Source organism: Vanessa cardui, chromosome 3, assembly GCF_905220365.1.
Source record: "Vanessa cardui chromosome 3, ilVanCard2.1, whole genome shotgun sequence".
NCBI classification, from domain to species: domain Eukaryota; kingdom Metazoa; phylum Arthropoda; class Insecta; order Lepidoptera; family Nymphalidae; genus Vanessa; species Vanessa cardui.
In genome coordinates, this window is record NC_061125.1 from 7,403,880 (window position 1) to 7,427,259 (window position 23,380).

Below are 23,380 nucleotides of genomic sequence, written 5' to 3' on the forward strand. Positions count from 1 at the left end.
GTTACATGAAGGTTTATATCGTATTGTGGACAATGGTGGATAATTATAGGTCTGTGTGTGGGCGGCTATCGAGCGCACAGCTCTCCCTATCAGTATATCTAATCTCACTAATGAGTCATAAATTATCTATTTTTTTTATAAAATAACAATCTTCTATATTTGTTATTATAGATAGAAAAGGTTAATCGTATAACAATTCTTAATCTTGATTTTCAGTTTTTCACTAATAATTTGTAAACATATAATTTCAAAAACAAAATAAGTAATACACAAAAACAATTAAAATGTGGACGAAAAAGTCATTTTTGTCGTTAGCAAGTAAAGTATAGTAACAGTAACAGTAACAGCCTGTAAATTTCCCACTGCTGGGCTAAGGCCTCCTCTCCCATTAAGGAGAGAGTTTGGAACATATTCCACCACGCTGTTCCAATGCGGGTTGGTGGAATGCACATGTGGCAGAATTTCGATGAAATTAGACACATGCAGGTTTCCTCACGATGTTTTCCTTCACCGCCGAGCACGAGATGAATTACATATAAACACAAGTAAGCACATATATATAGCGGTGCTTGCCAGGGCTTGAACCCGCAATCATCGGTTAAGATGCACGCGTTCTAACCACTGGGCCATCTCAGCTCAAGTAACGTATAATTATTTACTAAATTATTATACTTAGTAAAGTATAATTTAGTAGTAATATCATTTAGTTATATATGTAGGTCTCGTCAGCCGCCGATCCCTTGTACGAAATTAACAAAACTGGCCGTTTAGTGATACGTAAACGATTATAGTTACCTAAAGTAAAAGCACAATATAGTAATCAATATATTTTCTAAACTATATAGGTACAGAGATATACGTCGTGACAAAAATAAAACGTTATTTTACAAATCACTGCGCTAAAATAGAAATGGACTTGAACGATAAACCCTATTGAAGGTCCTCGTTATTCAAAAACTCTTCAAAACGTCATTGGTACTATTCAATTACTCCAACATTTTTCAGTAAAATATTACTTATTAGGTACTTATATATTTTTGTGCCATTTTCATCAACATATTTTTTTTAAGTTATTCTTTAAATAATTATTTTTTTTACTTATAAGAAATTAGATCATGAATATATTATACAATGCTTGTATATAGGTAATAGTGAATATTCGTTGAAGTCAATCAAGGCTTATTGCATTACCTATTATGTAAGTAGAACTTCGTTGTTTATTCAAATTGCCTAACACTAGTGATTGTATGATGATCCATATTTTATCAGTAGTTTGCATGAAAATAATAATAAATAATAGGTACTTACATGTATCTTATATCGTAAGAAAATTGCTACTTAACCATTAATATTAACATTTTAATCGGTCGAAAAGTACCTAAATTCTCAAGTTACATAGCACACAATATGTTTCGTCATATTACATATATACATTTAATAGCTGTATAATTTTTCATAACTTAGTCTATTTAGAGTGTAAATAAAATCTAAAAAAGTGTAAAACGACGATCGAAATGAACATCCTTTATTGAAGTCAACCAAAAATGATTTCTTTGAACGGGACAAAATCTTTATATTTAGGGCCACTTTGTACTTATGTACGTAATACTGCACGATTACTCGGTAGATGTTCTTACGACATCCTGTTTTAAGCAAATATACCTTTTACAGAAGGAACATATTGTCGAATATTCGTAATTTGAATAACACTGATTACGACGTTATTGTTTCATTTAGTAATACATATGGAAAACAATATAAAATCCCAAAGTGTTATGCCATAATAACATTTATCACATAAATGCCAAGTAAATTACAATACATACATCACGATATACGACTAGACCTTATGTAATGTAATGTATATATTTATATATGTTTTTAAAAATAGGACTAACTAATTAATAAATTAAAAGTTAAAGGTACAACAAAAGTTACCAACGATTATCCTTGGCTTTCTTTTAAAACTAAAAGTACAAGTAGACATCAAAAAAGAAAAATACAAATAGAGTTGCGTTGGGAAAAAGTTGTTTTATTTAAATAAATATCCAGCCTGTTTGTATGGACGCTCCTATCTAGGTTTGTCCTTGGCTAACACGTGTAACTGGCTTGTATTTAACTCACGGATTGACTTACAATGGAGCCAAGAAGTAAGCCTGAATTTCTATGCAAACATAACAAATAAAAAAGTATTGACAACCCAACCTTTACACTATAGAATTGATTCATTAATGGGGTATTAGAGGTCATCCATTAATTGGATACGCGGGTCGATTTTGGAGTTTTTCGACACCCCCTAATCTCACATGAATTTTTTCGATTTCAACAATCAATACTTAAATAGGAACTAGATAAGAAAACCTTATATCATTCAATGGACACTCAGGTGTGCTGTCAGGTGTGACTGCTGGAACAACATGTCCATGTAATTCTGAACCAATCCATTTTGGAATGATCCAGTCATTCCAAAACAATATATTTGCTCTGCCGACCAATAATAGCGCAACCGGTTCAAAAATTAAATTAAAAGGCTTAATTTTAAAAAGTAAGAAATCCCATTTGTAATATCGCAAGCCGTTTGTTTATTGACTTAAGTATTGCTTCATATTTAAAAAAGACGATTAATTTTGTAACGGTTCTCCATAGCGTATGCTTCACTCTTAAAAATACCTATCACTCAACTCTAATGATTATTAAGAATATCAATAATACTTACTATATTGGATACCTTTATTCCTAAAATATGCTTATAAGCGATAAATATTGATATTATTGTCTTTAAAATAAATAATATATTTAAAATTGAATAAACGTATTTGCAATATTTTCATTGATTTATACATCTATTTCAAAACAATACTTCAATATTTATTATCTATAAATTATTTATTTATATATCGTAGAGTTTCTGTACCTTATTTTCTCAACATTCTGTGCGATTATATTCATCAGTAACTAATGAAAATCTAATTAATAGAATACTATATTTTTAAGCAACAATTCCCAATTAAAATTGTGTAGGGTTATTATACACTAAATAAAATTGAAATAAAAAAATAAGTATAATAACCTATAAAATTTGATTATCAGAAATAAAATAACCATAATTTCGTTAACTTTTATCAAAAAAAGCATACAAAGCTTACCTTATCAGCAACCAGTATAATAGTAAACTTTTTTTCATTAACAACACGAACAGTTCAATACCACTGTCTACAGTCACAATGTCACAGTCAATTTATGGAATAAATGAGTAAATAATAATTATTCTACTACCGATAACAGCAGCTTCTTATATTTTAAGACAAACCGGCGTGGCTCGCTCTCAACGAAGCACCGCGTGCATTTCAATGGATGAAAGTGTAAACTGTGGTTTTTGTATAGTGCTCTCTCATTTCTGCGCGAACGCAAGACAAGGACTGCAGAGTCCGCTAGAATAGACTTGATTTTAGTAGCAACTTCGCCCACTATTCGTCAATCTAAAATTCTCGTATGTTGTAAATATTAGTAATTTTCGTTAGTATAGGGGATTTCAACAAATATGGTTAAATAAAACTAAATAAGTGATTTGTTTATGTTTATTATCTTCCCAAAGGTGGCAAGAACCAGAGTAGTGAGCACAACCTAACGTAAACGAAAATGGTAACTATTTTCAGGGATAACCACTTCTAATCGATTTAGTAACGGTTGTATCATCTTAATATTCAGTTTTATAAATTTAACGTCTAACCTAAATCGTCTACATATTAAAAAAATGAAACAGTTGGTGCCAAAATACGCGTATTTCATCCGTAATGAATTATATTTGCAGAAATATAGCTAGTACAAAACTTGCATTTTACGTGGGTATTGGCATGTGTGTGTATGGTGCAAAATGGTCTTAGTTGCACAGCATGTCTATTTTGGCACCAAAGAAAAAAAATGTGAAATCCCTTAAGTACTGCTACTACCCCGGTTTACAAGATACTTTTGTCTAATGAATTACAGATTTTTGGAAACAAAAGAAATAATATATTGAGATGAACAGTAACAAATATGCATGTAACCAAGGCTATCTTCGGCGATCGGTTACAAGCCGACTTGTTTCATGTTTTTCTTGAGACGAGAGCAATGGAGGTTTAGTCTTTAGAAATATCTACATGCATTTTTATATTCTTTTTTTATTGAAAATGTTTTTAACGTGTGGTGATTAGCGACGTGTCTCGAAAATGATGAATAGAAAAACTTACTGCTCTCATCTCAACATGATATTAGGAAGTAATTATTCGCCGAAGTGAAATTTTACAAATCGAATTATAAATACATACTGACAAAAAGCTCATTCACCACTAAGTGTTATATCGTGGTTTATAAAGTGTGAAATAACTTAGGGGACTATAACTAGAATCGCCTCTATTATTCTCTCTATTTTTCAATTTCCTAACCTTAAACAGTGCACATCCTCCTAATGCTTTTTATAAATACGAAAGTCGGAAACTCTTGTCAGGCTCCACATTTATACAGAAATATAATATTTGCCGTATTTATAAAAAACATCAATCTTAGTACATAAGTAACATTAGGTTTCCGTTCATACTTAATCTGAAATTGTTACAAGCGAACCTAGAGGCGACATCAATATGGAATCAATAAAGTTGTTGCAAACTCGTTACATATCGTCTTAAGAGCTGGTTCATATTAGCGCGGAACAGGCACGGGTAGTTATTTTATCCACTCATGCCGTGCCAATTGATTTGTTGATGAGCTGGGTTCGTCAAAAAATAGTTAAATCGTATACATTGTGGAATATTGTCTGGTAAATGTGTCGCAGTCGATAGGTCTTCGTATTTCATCAATATAGTGTTATCGAAATATACACGCCAATATATACCAGCACTTATGGAAATAGTTTCGTCGGTTACAACAACTTTATTGATGCATATTACTTTGGACTTGCAACAACCTGGTTTTAATGTCCCCATCTAAGGTCATCACAAGCCCGTCAGTTGTTAAAAACAACACTAGTGTTGTCACAATACAACTAATATCCAGATGTTAAGGATAAACACACAGATCAAGTGCACAGGCACATTACATTAGATTAAGAGCTAATCGAACATAATATTATATGCGAACTTGACTATAATTATTACAATTTTTTTTTTTGGATTTTCTGAAAGTTTTTTTTTTCAAGTATTCTTTAGCAAATATCGTTAATGGAATAAGTACAATATAATATGACCTATGACGGAACAAAATGAAAACAGAGATGGTTTTATAATATTAAATGATATAAAATGAAAAGTGAGTTCATTAGTTTGATGAGATTAAAAATATCAACTTTGCTCATTTCTATTCTGATAAGTCATACAGAGTAGTGTTGCCCTGTCCGAAACATGTCGAGAACATACTGTTACTCGAATAATAAAGATATTAGCTTTTATATTTCAGACACGACAAATCAAAAACAATAAATATATTATATAAAACTGAAATGACTTATAAGTTAACTTCACATATTAAATATATACAATTGTCATACCAATGCATTTTCTGCAATGACATATTTTTTTTTTGTTTATTTTTTGATTTTCAGTTATTACAAACAGAAGTCACACTACAGAAATCATACATATATATGTATAGATAATAAATACATAAACACGACAAAACGTAGCAAAGTTATGAAATATATGAAATGTAATAATTAAAGAAAGACTTTTAAATGAAATAAATAAATGATATGTGAGAGTCCTCCACAGAGACACAATGTTACCAGTGTATTATAAAAACACGATGTAGGTAAAATTGGGCTCTATAAAAAGGCGATATACCAAAGACTCCAATAAAAATTACAAAATATAACATATACACTTCTTACGCTTTACATAAACTATATGATAACAGTTACGCCTATATGAACTGTTACAATCCATATTTGGAGCTGTAAATTATATTACAATTTAATGTTATCACTGTTCAATATTCTCTAAATTTATTTTGCATGCTGTTTTAATATGAAATAACATTTTGCCAATAATGCAAACAGTTTACAGTGAAATCAAGTACATGATATATATTGATAAATTATAAAAAATATTGAACAGGGACTGTAAATATAACTATCGAAGATCACCTTACAAACCACCGTCCCATCTCTTCACATAACGCACTAAGGAGCGATGCTAAACGCCCCAAAGTTAAACATTGTCCAACTTCATAAAAAAACTTGACACTTTACTACTAGAGGCAGATGTGAGTTCAATCCTTACCCAACCCTCCAACTATCACTTATCTGCCATCCTACCATTAATTATGCGGCTACTCAATAAAATCGCCGCGTATAAAACTTAAGACATACTGGACAAACCATTAAAACAAAACGTCCACTGCCTCTTAATAACGAATACTAATATATATAGCACCCAGACTTTTGCCAAAGCAATATCAGCATTAGACACTTCCAATAAATAAAAGCAGCATTTGCAGCTAGTTTTATGTATACTTTATATAACGCTACATTATTCGTCAATTTTATGTGTAAACCAAGTGCCCAACACTGACCGTCCAGATGCTCTTCTCCCTTATACTTCATGCCTCCATTTTTTTTTTATATAAAATAAATTTGCTACCATACTTTTTTTATGAATTTTGACTGTCAGAAAACAAAACGAAAAAATACTAACAAAAAATAAAATACCTGTTAACTAGTTTCACATTAACAAATTGTATAAACAACTTGGGACGATATTATTGTAAGAATTATATTAGAATCGTCCTAATACTCAAAATGAAATGCTATCGCTTCAAAGTATATAATAAAATTTTAACAGATCGAAAATATTTATACAATTCAAAAAATCATACAAATACAGGCCAACAGATAATAAGTTCGGTATAACTATGATAAACTATAAAAATACATTTTCAATGAATACTTGTTATTTAATAAAACAATAAAAATGTATAAGCGGCAGCATTTCATTAAGTATCCCTACATCAATATAAAATCGCTACAAAGAAAACAAACTAACATGATCAATCAATTATCCCGTCTTCAACTTTTAGAAATCATACGATATGTTAGCACGTTTAGCCCTTTTGAATCTCGACCGTAACTTGGTAAGTTAAGGAATCTAATTTAATCTATCATTATTGCTATTTTTCATTACACTGCGACTTGAAAATGGAAACATCAAACATTTTTGGAAACTCAAGCGCATTCAATGTATTGTGTTGAAATAGTGCGATTTTATATTGAATCCCCACTCCTGTTACCAGAGACATGATTAACAGGAAGAGACATTATAATTACTTTAATTTTCATATAAGAACAAGTTCGATAGGCGATATATACAAAGAACGTAATATAATCGTTCAGTAAAAGAAATAATCGATAAAGGCCACCTTGACACAATATTCACATATTGAAGTTGTGATTTCATAATTTACAGTTTCTAATGCCAATATGTTTCCTCTAAAGATCACATTATAGTAGCTAGTGATTTTGAATTCAATGTTAATACTATATGAAGTTCCTGTAAATACTGTGCTAAGCTGACCTCTTCTCTCGTAACATGCCACAAACATATGAAACTATTTGCTAAACGTTAAATTTGCACCCGAAGTAAAAAACGATTCCAACATATTCGAAACGATACTGACAACGTTTCGCTACCGAGTTATTCTATTCGTCGGTCGTAGTGCCTGAAGCATTTCTAGAGGAAAATTGTCATTTTACGTCAATTTATCTTTAATATTACGAACAAGGCACTACAGGTAGACGAAATATTCGTCTACATAAAAAAAACGATAGTCAGTCAAACACTTAAACAGATCGGATAATATTAGTTTCATCGGGCAAATGTCGCGTCACCCTCGAAAAGGAAAAATCTAGGTTGTGATGGTCTCGTCGCACATTAATTACAATTGAATATCGAAAGATCGAAACGAATTTACAAACTACGCACTTCGAGGGGTACTATACCAAAAGCGAATACGACCGACTAACGAATAACCGGGCGGCGCGTGCTCCTCGGGCTCGGCGTCGGGCGGTCAGCGCGTGAGCGGGCGGTCGAGCGCCGTCGCGCAGCAGTGCAGGAAGCGCGCGTGCGGGTGCGAGCACGGCGCCGCGGCGCAGCGCAGCGCCGCGCTGTGGCGCCGCTTGCGGTCCGCGCCCACGCCCGCGTCGTCGCACGCGTCGCCCGCCTCGCTCGCGTACAGCCGGTGCGCCGCGCTGATGTCCTCCAGCAGCTCCTCCCACTCGCGAGACAGCTCGTCGGGCGGCGGCGCGGCGGCGCGCTCGCCGGGCCCGCCGCCCGGCCCGCCCACCGCGCCGCCGCACTCGCACGCGTGCGACTCGCTCCAGATGCTGCGGATTGCACTCGGCCGCATTTTCTTGGCGGAGCCGCCGCACTCGTCGCACTCCCAGGCGGCGTCCGCGCGGCGCTCCGTTTGAACGCCGGCGTCGATCTGGCGCACCGGGAAACGCAGCCGAAAGCCAGGATCGTCTAGATCCGGGCAACGCTGCGCGGCGGTCAGGTTGAGACGGCCGTAGTCGATGCTCCGCGCAACGCGGTACTCGAGATACCGCTCGAGCGACCCACCGAGGTAGACACCACCAGACTCGCTGCGTCGGAACTCGACGGGGTCGAGGTCGCCGCGGATGTCAAAAGTGTCGCCGTCGGCGTAGCGCGTCGGCTCGGCCTCGGCCTCTCGACGGATGGGGCGGAAATGTGTACGCGCAGATGTGAGTAGATCTTCGCGCTCGACGGGCGTGCGCGTGATGAGCGGCGCACGGGGGGGCGGCGCGACCGGCGGCTCGTCTCTACGGCGCCGTGGCGGCACTTCGACGAAGCCGCTACGGTCACGGCTGTGATTGATGGCGGTGAAGGAGCGCATCGTCTTAGCGACGGTGGAGAGCGCATCGTACAGCTCGTCGCCATCGTAAAGCGAGAAAGACTCAATCTCGCGCGGGCAAGGCGGCTCCCTATCGTCGATGTTGAGCGGGCGGAAGCGGTCGTGAAGACCCTCGGCGATGAGGGTGGGCGAGTCGGCACGGTCGGCTCGCTCGCCACTCGGAACGTCAGCGACGTCGTTAGACCAAATGCTCTCGGTAAGCGAGATCATGCTGCACTTCTCGGCGGACGGATCGGCGAAGAGATGATCGGAGGGTGACGAGAGTAAATCTTGAAAATCGATCGGCAGGTCCTGATACTCGTCATCTGGAGTATTCTGATCTTTCGACCAGAGCGCCTCGATGCTTCTATCGAACTTCGCTTCGAATTTCGCGTATAGCTCTTCCTCCATTGGAGACCTCGCCCGCGGGTTTAAATCATCTGTGATGACCCACTCAGCATCGAGGTCGAGGCTGTCATCCCAGTCGGGCACCATGTTTTCTTTAAATCTGAACTTTACTTGGGTTATATCTTTAATATCGTCAGTCACCGTGTTCTCACAAGTACCATAACCTTCATCCAATGCTATTGCCCTAATGAACTCCTTAACGGGATCTTGAGTTTCCATATCCCAAACGCCTTCGTGCGTCATCCACTCAGGGAGATTTTCTTTACTCTCAAATGATCTAGTGTAACTATTATAACGTCTTCTGTTATTCTTTTTTTGACCGTGGTACGAGTTTCGACGTTCTTTGCCGGGACAAAATTTTTTATTTTTGGAATTCCAATCTTTAGACATTGAGAGTTCACTTTGCATCTTGACCTTCGTATCGGGCGTATTTTTACGACACCAGGCCGGTGGCGGCAAATAATACTGCAATGGCGACTCTTGTCCTTTCTTTAGAGCCGGGAATGCAGCGTAATATCGACGCACAGCCTCTGTTTGTTCCAAAGAACACGTGGGCATGCCTATTAGCGACGCGCTTTCTTGATCTTTAATATCTTGAAGTCTTGTGCACAGCTGATCAACAATGTTGTCCAGATTAGACTCCTGAAATTTTTAACATATACATATTTAATATATTAGACTTATTATTATTTTTAATAACAATTCATTTTATAATGTTGCTAATAAAAAAGGTGAAAATGCAAGATATATTATAAACAATATAATTTTAATGAATGATGGAGCTACATATTATATGATCATTTTAGGAGATATGCTAATATGAGTAAGATACTACTTTGATTATTATAACTGATATGCAAGAAAAAAATCATAGGCATGAAACAATGGAACAAAAAGAGGATATATGCAAACCAAGGGAAACAAAAAACTTCAAGTGCACTTCACAGACAACACATGCTAATAAACATAATTCCAATAACATACAAGGGACAAGTTACTAATTTAAATGTTGCCTGTGAATTAAACTCTCCGTGCAGATCTATAGTGCAATACTTGACCGACCTTTTTATAAGAATTCTTAAAAGTGTTAATAGTCTTCATTTTAACATTTCCCCGGTTACGGTCCCTTTCCTGAACAATTGGGCACTGCATATCCTCTTCACAGCAGAGAAAATAATAAATTAGTAATCTAAGACTGATCAAAGTATTACAAATACTGTTCTTAACATTAATGTGCCCTAATGATTGTATTACAAATTCTTTACAATTTTACATTAATGTTAAGCAGTGCCTAGTAATTAGCTATCTTTAGTTTAATTACTTAACAAGTTGCTAATGATGTTGTTACTGATAACTAACAATCTATTATAGCCTATTTTTTCTTTCAATAATTGTGATTGAATGTGCTAATTTTAAATATTGTCTACTAGAAATAGACCTTAGCCCTTGTACTAATCCTAAATATATATCAGAGGTGTTGGTAATATATATTTTTATTTTATTTTGGTTTAAATCTAAATTGAGTTTATTAAAAAGGCCAATGCCCTGTCTTGGACTTTAAGGTATATTGTTTAATTTAAGTCCTTAGAAACATACATCTATATTTATTTGTGTACAAACATACCACATAATACATGAGTAATGTAAGGTGATGTATGCAATGTCAACAGATTTATCATAATAAATTATTTGGTTTAACAGCTTACCTGTGTATTGTGTGCAAGTATCAGATGGAGTGCGGAATCAGGTGCAGTTCTCTGGATGTAGCAGGCCAGCAGGCGTAGGCCTGGCTCCCTCTCTTATGCTTACGCATCCTGCCCGATATAATCTTTGCTGCTATCAAACACAATCATAATGCTCAAAAATCGAATGTCCATTTTTCAATTGCCAGGGGCCGTGTGCTTATATCGATCCTTAGGATGCGAGCGTACTAAAACATCCTTATTTCTTTGGCCTAATCTTTGCTAGTGGTTCGTAGTTTGCTCTCGAGTCGGTCTTCGCGTTTAGTAAATTTTGTTCATTGTCACTAGCTATTAACGAATGACGCACTTAGTGCACCCCTTGCTTCTGTAAAATAAACGTTTATATTTATTATGATGTCACGTGTTGTTTTGTTGCAATGTTCATTATATGACTTGCAAGGGCACAAAGAATTTCATGGAAACCCATACCCGCCCCGCCGCGCTAAATGGGTCGATGGCGCCAAACAAACGTCACAGAGGCAAGGGCTGTATTGCTTTATACTTATACACGCCATTATTGAATACGACCTCACGTGTAATATATTTACCTGACATCAACAAAGAGATAGCCGCGCAACATCTAAATCCTTAATTATGTTGACACAGTCGTTAGGTACTTGCGAGTTAGAAATGAGACGATACAATTTCACAAGAACACGACAGTATTACATGATACACTTTCACTATGGTTGCGCGATGCACTTCCGCGTGGGTTTGTTAAAAGTTTAGAAAAAATTATACACTTACCCTTAGTAGTTTATATGGTGAAATTATCATGATAGTTTCTATACACATACACCCCACATGAAAAAAAACATGGCAGCCGCAATGAGTGAGAGTCAAAAATTATAATTTGCGCAACGCCGTCAAAAGATTGAAATGACGTCTCTCTATCGACCAATGACAATGCTTCAATTTTTTAATCTATTAAACATGGCCGACTAAAAGCCCGTGATTTCATGATTATATCGATTGTCGCATATGATTCGTGGAAATGTGTGCCTAGTATGCTATTGGGCAACAATTTCGAAAGGTAACCAATAGTAATACTGATTTTCTGACGTCATCATGACTTTCGCGCCATATTTAGACCGCCATTATTTAAATTATTTTAAATTCTAAAAAAAGTATGTAAGAATTCTTTGTTTAAGCCTGTCTGGGTAGTTACCACATACTCATCACATATTGTACAACCAAACAACAGTACTTTGTATTGTTGTGTTCCGCTTTGAAGGTTGAGTGAGCCAGTGTAAACAGTGTAACAGGCACAAGACACATAACATCATAGTTCCCAAGGTTGATGGCGCTTTAGCGATGTAAGGAATGACTAATATTTCTTACAGTGCCATTGGCTACGGGTGGTGGTGACCATATACCATATAAAATAGAAAAAAGGATCCAATGTTAAAATACAATAATACAATTATTGATTAAAATATTTTTACATAGAGATTGCTATCATACTAAATTACTAGAATTATTAAAACAAAAACAGTACCTACATGACTGGAAGTTCTAGATTGGATCACTAATATCAATCTGTAAAATAACTTTACTTTGAATATCATACCTTGGAAATAAACTTATCCAAAGCTTTCAGAGTTTATTTAATATTGTATACTTTAAATCCAAATTGGCGTGCAACAGATATCTTTAAAGATTTATTTGCCATTACATAGACATTTATAAAGTAATTTAAGTAAATCTGTATTATCTTTTATTTTAAGATGCTTATATTGTAAGTTCAAGCTGATGCTGAACTTGATCGATTGTAATCTTTATTATGTATAGTTCCGTATAAGTTGTTTTTTTATCAATACAGACAAAACGTATGGTTATGAAGTGGACGTCATTATAATGACTACCAACGCCGCGCCATCTAATATGTATATAATTTAGGATACCTGAACATATCAGAGAGCTAACTTCAATTCGGCATACTTAGTTGTAGCGTTTATAATCCATTGAAAACTATTTTACGTTTATTATTTAATAAATATATTCATGCAATGAAATAATATTGTTTAGAATAACTATAAATAACTGTATTCGCATTCATCAGGTATTTCACAATCCTGTTTCTCAGCAGACCTTGTGATTAAGTTCTTAGCAGCCGAGTTTTATAGTATCCGTAAACATTAATTAAGAATTTAGCCAGTCTATGTCATGTTAATTTTTCCATCATCCTCTTTGTCTTGTTTAGTACGGATACCGCATGTAATTGTATGTGTCTTGCATAAATTACTAATAACTATATATGAAGAAGAATTAAAAATAAAACACACAAACAGGTTATCTTAAGACATCTGTATTATCGTAATATTTTACAGCTTGTCTGTAACATCTATTCAAAACGAAAATCATTTACATACATCGCTTTTATGCTTCCTCTTTATAACTATAAACCAATATAAATAGATTTCGAAGAAATGTCTAAATATTTTTGCATCATATGCAAATACTTTTTCTAATGTGAAATGAAATACACATTTCAATGTATATTAATTTAATTGTAACCTGTACAGAAAGTAACCAAATGTTTTAAGAAAACGGTGGTACTTTAGTGGTCTTCATGTACTTATTTTAGTAAAAAAAATTGTAATTTTTGCTCAACATAAAATTGCTTTGAAAGATAAGTTATTACATTATTTTTTTTATATTTAAAAACTTAACAATAAGCACATACGAAAAACAAGGCTGTCCCAAGTTGTTTCTTTTAATTCATTTATTATAATTAAGTTATTAATACAAAGGTTATAAATATGAATTGTAATTTTCACAATTTTCTATATACTCCAAAAATGCCAATCATCATTGAGTTAAAATGACATTTTTGCCATAGCAAGAATTAGTTGTAGTGAAACGGTACTCAAAATAAAAAGGGGGAAAATTTTATTGTTTGAAAACAAGTGTATGCATTATACACGAAGCAGCAATTTGTGCTAATACTTTTAAACTAAATAAAATAAACTTACTGAACATTGATCACAGAAATGCATAAATAATAACAATAAAACTCTGAAATAACCAAAATAAACAGAACCATAAATACCAAAGAATAAAAATATTATATGAACAGTAACTTTGTACGGTGTGGAATCAATGTGTTATTATATAATATAATAGTTATGTACAGAATGATGTGAAAATGTGATTTAAAAAATGCTTATTGTCATTAAGGTAACACATCAATAATTTTTCTACGTTCATTTACTTCGCGAGACACTTGACGCACCATTATATCTGGTCCAGAACAAAACCTAGAGAAAGATAAGAGTACTTGACTATTCTTACGATATTTCATGCAACATACATTAATGTTTTATTAATAAATATTTACCATAGGTATATGTGTTTAAAGTTCATTTAGTTTAGTTAAAATTTATTGTTTGTTTCAAAACATTAGCAAATCAAAATAATTTAATTTTCATTTATTATCACAAATTATTACTTATATAATACACTTTGTATGTTGACATAATCTTACAAAATTGATAAATAATCTTACAGAAAAAAAACAACACATAAAATTGTTCTGAGTAAATAGTCAAATACCTTATTCAAGCTCTTAACTTTTGCATTCATGCAAGTTTGCCGCAGCAAAATGGCATGAAAGCATAAACCCTCAAACCAATTGACATAACATATTTACAACATTACTAGAAATAAAATGTTTAAGCTAGGAAAGTCAAGGTTTATTGTGGCTCTCTGGCCGTTTGGCCTTTTCCTCGTGATTGGTGACAATATCTTCACTCTTGGGCATGTTCCGTTGCTCCCCAAACTTTTCAACAGCTTTCTTCATTTCTCGTCGTCTCTGCGCTTCTCGGATCAGATCGAATAGACTCTGATGATAAGAATAAGAAATATTATTAAAGCCATACAATGAGGAAATAAAGGGTCTTAAAATGAACCTTTGTATGTGTAAACAATACAAATTTATCAAAAGAATTATGTGGCCAAGTTAATTTTCAATTGGGCAAAAAAAAGTAAATTAGTGAAAGAATTTAATTTGTGACGTGTATGAAACATTTGAAATCTTTAAAATCTGTTTAGAGGATAATATGAGTCATATAAATTGACACACAGCACTATGAATGAATGAATGAATTTATAAATGTGTTTGAGAATTTAGATATAATTTACCAAGTGTTAATGACTATATATGTACAAATAGTTTCTGTTTGAGATTCATATAATTTAATGCATTGACTCGGCCAATCTTTATGAAGTTTGGCATTCAAATTACATAAAAATTTTTTCATGTTATCATACTGGTGAGTTAAAGCCAATACGATGATAGTGTTGTGTCCTCCTATACCATCTACTCTTAAACCACTCATTAATGAAAGTATATATAGATATTTTCGTTTACAAATCATTGGATTCGTCAACTGCCTAATACAAGTCATCCATTTTTTTTATTCTTGTAACTTAAAGATATACTCAAAACTGAAAATTTACGCTATTTATTTTGGCGACATACCTTTCCGTCAGATTCACTGGTCTTAACTTGTTCTTTGGCTGCACTGGCAGCTTTGTCTAATGCCTTTTGTATCTTACTCTCAACTTCCAGGATCTCTTCCTTGTCTAACAGCTCTATCAATTCCGCCATTTGCTTCTCTGACAGATTTACGTTTTCGTTACCTATTATTTCTAACATCTGTAACAAATTGACCATAACAATGTTATTTACACACATTATTGACATTATATAACAGAGTAACGAGATACTTTAGATTTTTTCAAAATATACTTGACATATTTTCTTTAACTAATACAATTATGTTTATTTTTCGTTAGGGATCGATTAGGATCCCCCAGAGGAGGTCCAGAAAAAATACAATATAGTAAAACAGATACAAAGAAAACTTCTTTGTATCTGTTATCTCTACAATTTATAATAAACTAAAACATTTTTTACCATGAGTCCTACTCAAATACAAATGCTACAAAGCTCACCTTCAAGACATCATCAATCTTCAACTGCCCATCGAAATCATCATCTAATCTTCCAAGGACATCCTGAATAAGTTTCAATTTTGCTTCATCAGGCACTTTTTGTAGACTCTTAATGGAATGCATAAGTTCGTCAATCTGGATCAAATGCTCTTTAGCTTTCTCAGGCTCAGTTTTTGTTTGCTCCAGTGTAGTCAAAAGAGCTTTCTCCTTGCTTTCCAGTTCAATAAGCACTGAATCTAATTTGCTGATCATGTTATTAACTGCTCGGTATAATCTGTAAATTTATAAACAGAAATTGTGTAAATATATTATTTAGATATATATATATAAAAAAACAATTATTTTAATTACTATCATAAATATGGCCATAAATAATAATATATAAATAAATAACGTAAAATTATAGAAATAGGTATTTAAGATTAAAAACGATACTTTTAAACAACATGTTATCTGTTGCATAATAAGATGATAATTTCGTGCCTTTTATCTTCCTTTTCCTTCATTGATAACCTAAATAATGTTAATGAATTGATATTTTCCTTAGTAAATTTCTCATATTATTATTGAAAAATTATGAATCATTGAGTAATTTATGAATTCAAATATAAATATCACTTTTGTTAATATTTAAATATCTGTCTTTAGATTTTTTTTATTGTATAATAAATAAGGAAATAATATCATCAACTAAATTATAACTTATTATATTTAAAACCAAATTATTAGATGATGTCTGTACTAGCAAGTCTGCTATGATTATCCACATCTAATACATATAATCTTTAAATAGTTTAGTCAATTAGTAATATTCTTGGCACCATTTCACATTGAATAAATTGAAGTAATATTTATTATTTTTACAACATCTTTTTAACTAATTACATCATGTAATTAATATGTTACATTTTATGATTTAACAATAACAATAAATTGTATTGAGATTTGTAATAATCAATTGTATATTTTAATATTGAACGAATATATCGTTACAATGAACATTTTGACTATTAGATCATTATGCAACCAAATGTAAGTTTATGAGACTCAAAAAATGCCAGTAATTTTTTCTAAAACTGTACATATGTAGCTAAATAATATCTTCCAACCATGATATGTAGATTTTTTTGGCAACAAATTCATTATCAAAAATTGTTTGCTGTGTTTTAGGTGGCTACTGACAGAATAGTAAGATGAAAACTAAATGATCAAACCTCCTGGCTCCTTTAGTTAATTTGAGGTCTGCCTGCTTGGTCTTTACAATTTCATTCATCTCCTTAACATCTTCACTATAATCCATTAACTCTCCCTTCAGCTCTTGAATGCTCTCTTTTTCTAGTAGAAGAGACTTTTTCTGTTCAGCTATAACAAAATATCTATTTTAAAAATTGAACTCAGTAAAAACTTGAAATGAAAAGTATAGTAAACTAGACCCTTACATTTATAAGCGAAAAAAACCTAATACTAGGACAAATACTCATAATAAATTCCACCATAGTTATCAATTGTAATAAATACATGGGTTAAAACATCAATTTGTTCGCACTAAAGCTATTTTTGTGCTAATTCTCAACAATATTCCAAGAAAGTATGTAAGCCATTGTCAACAAAAATATTAACTCAAAACATTGAACTTGTGTAAAAAAATATGGCAAACTGCCAACATTACCTAATTTCTCTAAAGCGTCTTCAATCACTTCAATGTCTTTGCCAGACAGACCTTCCTCTGGTTTAGAAAGAGGACTATCCACGGCCAAAATAGGTGCCGGATCAACCATGACAGGAGTGCTCTCTTCATCAAGAATTGGTGCTTTGTCCTTAAGTTCCTCTTTCTCTCTCTTCTTAGCCTCGAGTATTTGTTTCTCTCTTTCTGCTTCTTGCATTTCTTTTTTCTCTTCCTTAATCTTTTCTTCTTCCAATTTAATGGCTTCTGCTTTAGTCTGAAAACATTTTTATGTAAACATTATATTTGAAAACTTTAACCAAAAAATATTTATAATTATTTTAAATCAATTTTCTTAATCATAATAATTTGAATACAATATTATTACAAGAATGTTTTGATAGATAACACATGATAAAACATGGAAAGTTACCTTAAAGTCAACTTTGCCTTCTTTCTCACCAATTGCAGCCTTTGTCTGTGTTACAACTTGTTCTGGCAATGCTGAAATTGTTGCCTTTAATTTATATGTTGTAGGCACATGTTCAGGTACCATCAAGGCTCTTGATAATAGGAGCAATGATGGTGGAACTTTCTCATTCAATGACAAGTCCAGCCAATTTCTTAACTCTTTCCTTAATCGCTCTTCAGATACACCATAAGCCCTCATTCCTCTACTTCTGCAAGCTTGTTGCAACTCACTGAAGTTTAAACTGTCCACACCTTCCTTAGCAATCATTTTATCATCGGCAGCTAATGATCTCAATTTCATTTTTAAATTAAACCGCAATATGGCACCTGTTCCAATTGTTGATACATTCAACACTTTACATAATGCAACCAAATGGGGTCTTTGAAGAGAATCTAATGTAATTTCATCTTCAAAGAGCTTTGAGAATTTCATTATTTCTTCACTTGTAGCAACATCTCCTGAAGTTCTGATTTTCGTAAAGAAAGAAGAAAACTCTTTAGCTAACTCTGAATGCCTATTACCTGCTTGTGGAGCCATTTGATCTAGTGTTTCTTGAAAGAATTTAGCCATTTCTAATTTTACTTTTAGGTGCTGTTTTAATTTTGCTTCAGTTTGACTTCGGCTCTCAAATGTTGATGGTAACATATTAGGAAATAATTTTATAAAAACTGGTAATGCAAATTCCAAAAATGGTACCACTATAAATACAATAAAGGGCACCATTCTGAACAAGTCACCAATAGTTGTTACCAACAATCTATGCTCTCTTCGAGTTAAAGAATGGCCCCGTAATATTCTGAACAACAATGTTGTTGATATTCTTACTTCAATAAAGAGCAGCCTGAAACCATGATAATAGTGTCTCAATTCATCCATAATCCGTTGCTTTAGGCTCTTCTTTTTTTCCTCTTTCTTTGGTAATTTTTCTTTTTCTTCAATTTCCTTTTTTATAGTTTCAACAGTGGCTTCAACTTTAGAAGATGGTTTCAGGGGTTCTTTCTCATAATAACATTTACTTGTTGCTATTGTTCTTACATAAGCAGGATAAAATACTTTTCTATTGAAAGGTTTCTGACTTATATCATGCTGCAATCCAATGGGTTGAGTTGTGTAATAGGATAATGACCTTGAAAGTGTAATGTATGGAAAATTTTGGAACTGCCTAGTCTCCCAGAGTAGTGCTGAAATAAAAGAAAAAACATTTACATTTATAAATTGCTATTTAAGCAAGTATGTAGTACAAATGTAAAACGAATTGTCAATTGTGTTAAGTTTTTTTTTTTATCTTAAAATCGTAGGTAAGTTTATTTCATGAATCTTTTATACACAGATAGTTAGTAAATAGTTAAAGAATTTGGTACTTAATTATAAATATAAACAATGTTAAATAACCATGTGATTTCTCGAGTAAAATATAAATGCATGTACTATGGATACTCATAAACATTTAGAAAACGACAACAAATAAGTACTAAAGGTGTTGATAACCAATTTACAAGATATTTTCTATATTGTAAGGGTTTTACTCAAATTAAAATATTAAAAATATACTTTATATATTGATGAAGTCATAACATAATCAATCAAATGATACTAAAGGTTATAGCGATATAAAATACTATTATTTTATAATATGTATAAATATTCTTTTACTTACTGGATTTTTTTAAACACCGACAACGATTTAACACTATCCTATTCATTTTGCCTATTAAATTGGACTTACTTCAGGAAAATTATGAAACTTAAAAACAAATTCAACCTTTAGGCACCATGACAATCTAGAAGAATAGCAATATTTTATATAATCTGTACCAAAATTGACAATTTGTTTTATTTTTTTAAAATATACCTATGTATATGTATTTTAAAAATATATTATAATCATTCTTATTATAACTGTATATAATTACATAATTAAAAAAATCATTTTATATATGTAATGTTGCTGTTGCTACAAATGATGCCCAACTTCAAAAATCTCCAAAGATTTTTTAACAAGACCGTTAATTTTTATACAGGATAAATACTTTAAATAATGATTATGATTATTGCGTGTAATAATATAGTCAATAAAATCGTAATTACTTTATAGTGATTTGGCTCGTCTTTGTTAATTTGTGTCATATGCTAATAACTATCATTCTTTTTTCCTTAACAAGTACTTTATTGCATTATATACCCTAAAATGTATATACTGTACTATATTTACTTCATAATTCTTATACAAAATATCTGATACTGTTTGTATGTGTCGTATTAGGTTAGGGATCATGTAATAATCGCTTAAACTGCGAACTTATTTATTCTGTAAAAAACGATCACGATACTAGATTTGAACTTGTTTTGTTGTCGAGATAGGTTAATGATAACAATAATATACAAAAGTTAAGGAAAGGTGGGAGATTAATTATGTAACGTCATAAAAATTGCGACGAAAAGAAAGAAATTTACGATAGTAGCTTTTTACCAAATTAAGCAGACACACCAAAATTAACTCTAGAAGGTTTCCTTACTCATTACGTAATGCATTTAAAGTGATGTAAATAATAACAGTGACATTGATAATATAGCTAAGATTGATACATTACTTATAATATATCAATATTTTCTCTTAAATATTACGGATAACATTCTAAGATCTGTCTATCCTTGAATGTCCTAGGCCCTAACTTACACTTTGCAGTCTTATGTTAAAGTATATATGTATTATCTATGATCTTGTATATGTCAATTGTCATTTAACAGTAACGGATTACAGACTATATACACGTGTTTTTACAAAGGCAGTCTTTTAGACATTGAAAATAGGCAGAAACAAGCGGTATTACAACTATCAACAACTATTACACTTAAGTGTCATACTATTTGTATTAGACCATCACAACTGATTTTCGGGAAATTTTCAATGTTACTCTGAATTATTACAAATGAATTTTCTTCGTAATTTTTATACTTTACATACAAGAAGTTGTTTAAGCACTTCACCAAAACATTTCTGTAAGTCCGAAGTTGTTTAAATTCATAGTGAATAAAAAACGGTTCATTTGCAGGTTAGTTAAATAGTTAGAGCGATAAAATAAATTTAACGTTTTACAGTATACCGAGAAACAAAAATGAATTTACATTCAAATAGTGCGGCCAAAAGAATTGTTTGGGTTGATTTAGAAATGACAGGGTTAGATGTGGAAAAAGATCATATCTTAGAAATTGCCTGTTTAGTAACTGACTGTAATTTAAATTTGATCGCAGAAGGACCAAATATAATAATTCATCAACCTGATGAAATACTCACTAATATGAATGCATGGTGCATTGCTCAACACGGTGAGGTATAAACAGTTCATATAATTTAACTTTCATTAAATATTTTTTTGTTAAGAAATTATCAATAGATTAATTTATTTGTAAACTGTACAACAAAATATATCTTCCAAATCAATTACTGTATAAAAATTCCTTTATGATACAAATCAGTGTTTGCCTCTACTAGGACACAATAAATAATTAGTATATTGACATTCAGTTCAGTTCAGTTAACATTCAGTTTGCAAAAAAATTAAAAGAGTTAACAATAATATTTTGATTTTGTTTTTTTTTTTTTCAGAGTGGATTGACAAAGGCTAGTCGGGAATCAAAAGTTTCTGTTCTGGAAGCAGAAAATCAAATATTGAACTTTGTTAAGTCACATGTGCCTGAAAAAAAGTGTCCGTTAGGCGGTAATAGTGTCTACATGGATAGACTTTTTATACGTAAATATATGCCAAATCTTAATGATTATTTACATTATAGAATTATTGATGTTAGCTCTATAAAAGAATTAGCTAAGAGATGGTATCAAAAAGAATATTCAAGGATACCCCAGAAGAAGTTTCAGCACAGATGCTTAAATGATATTAAAGAGAGTATAGAAGAGTTAAATTACTATAGGGTAAATATATTTAAACAAAACGAGTCTATGCAATTTGAATAATGTAAACTATTAGTATTTTATACTATAATTAGCTATGCTTGGTTTAGAATTATTTCAGTAGAATTACTTTAATTATATTGAAGGCAGATAATAGCTACCTAGCTTAGAAGGTTGTAAATGTAACGATTTGTAAAAAGTATATTTGTTAACTTAAAAGGATGTTATATACAATAAATTACATATTAAATTGCGTCTCTTGCATTAATTGCTTCCTCTTTCCTTTTTTGATCAGAAATTAGAATTGTTATTCAATGGGGAAATTAGTATTCCTTTTATCATTACACAATTTTTTTTTGTGTATTGAAAAGTTTCTTATGTCCAAAGTTGTTTGAATAATTTGGGAAAACGTCAAAGAAAACCGGAACAAACTTGTGTCTGAAATCGAGTCTTCGTTAAACAAAGTCTCGAACTGGGGCCGGCTAAATTTAGTCCATTTCAACCCCAAAAAGACGCAAGTTTGCACGTTAAACGCTAAAAAAAATAGCCCGTTAGCCGCTACAGGTTGTATCGGAATACTTGGCGTTGATATTTCGAGCCTCGTTCAGTTCCGCGGTCAATTGGAAGGCAAAGCCAAATTGTCTTCAAAAAAGCTCGGTGTGCTCAGCAAGGCAAGACAGTATTTCACGTCGGCCCATCGCCTAAAACTTTACAAGGCGCAAATTCGGCCTTCACCTCTGGGCGGGTGATCCCAGTACCAGCTCCTTCCATTTGACCGTATCCAACGTAGAGCGGCTCGAGTTATCGACGATAAAGCCCTTTCCGATCTCCTTGATCCTTTGACTTTGCGTAGAGATGTTGGATCGCTCTGCATCTTCTACCGAATTTTTCACGGGGAATGTTCCGAGGAATTGTTCGGATTAATCCCGGCTGCTGAATTTCACATTTTTCATCTCGTCAAAATTCTAAGTTTCACCCGCACCACCTTGATGTCCGAAAATCCACAACAGCGCGATTTCTTAGACATTTTCTGCCTCGTACAACCACTTTGTGGAACCAGCTTTCGCCGGCGGTTTTTCCGAACCGATATGACATGGGAACCTTCAAGAAAAGAGCGAACACCTTTCTTAAAGGCCGGCAACGCACCTGCAAGCCCCCTGGTGTTGCAGATGTCCATGGGCGGTGGTAGTCACTTTCCATCAGGTGAGACTCCTGCTCGTTTGCCACCTATAATTCAACCACGCTTCTTAAGTGATTCTTAACAAAAAAAAAACTGATAGACTGAAATAAATAACTGTTATTTAACAGAACACAGTTTTTTTTATATTATGACATTGAATTAGATCTTA

General features: G+C 33.1%; 4 protein-coding genes across 6 annotated transcripts in view; 1 reads left to right on the forward strand and 3 right to left on the reverse strand.

Moving 5' to 3' along the window:
• Nucleotides 1-3,395, reverse strand: part of LOC124543382 (leucine zipper putative tumor suppressor 2 homolog) — a 100,603-nt gene extending 97,208 nt beyond the window's left edge. The window contains exon 1 of the mRNA XM_047121596.1: nucleotides 3,147-3,395. The gene's annotated coding sequence lies outside the window, so the exon portion shown is untranslated. The remainder of the gene's footprint in view (nucleotides 1-3,146) is intronic.
• A 169-nt stretch (nucleotides 3,396-3,564) lies between these two features.
• On the reverse strand, nucleotides 3,565-11,934 carry LOC124543372. 3 transcript variants are annotated; one of them, XM_047121573.1, is made up of 4 exons: nucleotides 11,775-11,934; nucleotides 10,992-11,352; nucleotides 10,348-10,442; nucleotides 3,565-9,927 (listed from the first exon to the last, which is right to left on the reverse strand). In XM_047121573.1, the coding sequence occupies exons 3-4, from the start codon at nucleotides 10,435-10,437 to the stop codon at nucleotides 8,035-8,037; spliced, it is 1,983 nt and encodes a 660-aa protein (XP_046977529.1). In that variant the 5' UTR covers nucleotides 10,438-10,442; nucleotides 10,992-11,352; nucleotides 11,775-11,934; the 3' UTR covers nucleotides 3,565-8,034. The 3 variants fall into 3 exon arrangements, with proteins under 3 accessions (XP_046977529.1, XP_046977533.1, XP_046977540.1); XM_047121577.1 differs by lacking the exon at nucleotides 11,775-11,934 and adding an exon at nucleotides 11,576-11,726; XM_047121584.1 differs by lacking the exon at nucleotides 10,348-10,442 and having other exon boundaries at nucleotides 11,775-11,933.
• Nucleotides 11,935-13,315: 1,381 nt separating this feature from the next.
• On the reverse strand, nucleotides 13,316-19,932 carry LOC124543536 (mitochondrial proton/calcium exchanger protein). Its single transcript, XM_047121761.1, has 7 exons — nucleotides 19,779-19,932; nucleotides 18,083-19,302; nucleotides 17,656-17,926; nucleotides 17,201-17,348; nucleotides 15,987-16,260; nucleotides 15,511-15,687; nucleotides 13,316-14,871 (listed from the first exon to the last, which is right to left on the reverse strand). Exons 1-7 carry the CDS (start codon nucleotides 19,822-19,824, stop codon nucleotides 14,716-14,718), a joined length of 2,292 nt encoding a protein of 763 aa, XP_046977717.1. The 5' UTR covers nucleotides 19,825-19,932; the 3' UTR covers nucleotides 13,316-14,715.
• Nucleotides 19,933-20,875: 943 nt separating this feature from the next.
• Nucleotides 20,876-22,240, forward strand: LOC124543580 (probable oligoribonuclease). Its single transcript, XM_047121823.1, has 3 exons — nucleotides 20,876-21,121; nucleotides 21,221-21,453; nucleotides 21,729-22,240. The coding sequence occupies exons 1-3, from the start codon at nucleotides 21,052-21,054 to the stop codon at nucleotides 22,092-22,094; spliced, it is 669 nt and encodes a 222-aa protein (XP_046977779.1). The 5' UTR covers nucleotides 20,876-21,051; the 3' UTR covers nucleotides 22,095-22,240.
• The last annotated feature ends 1,140 nt before the right edge of the window (nucleotides 22,241-23,380 follow it).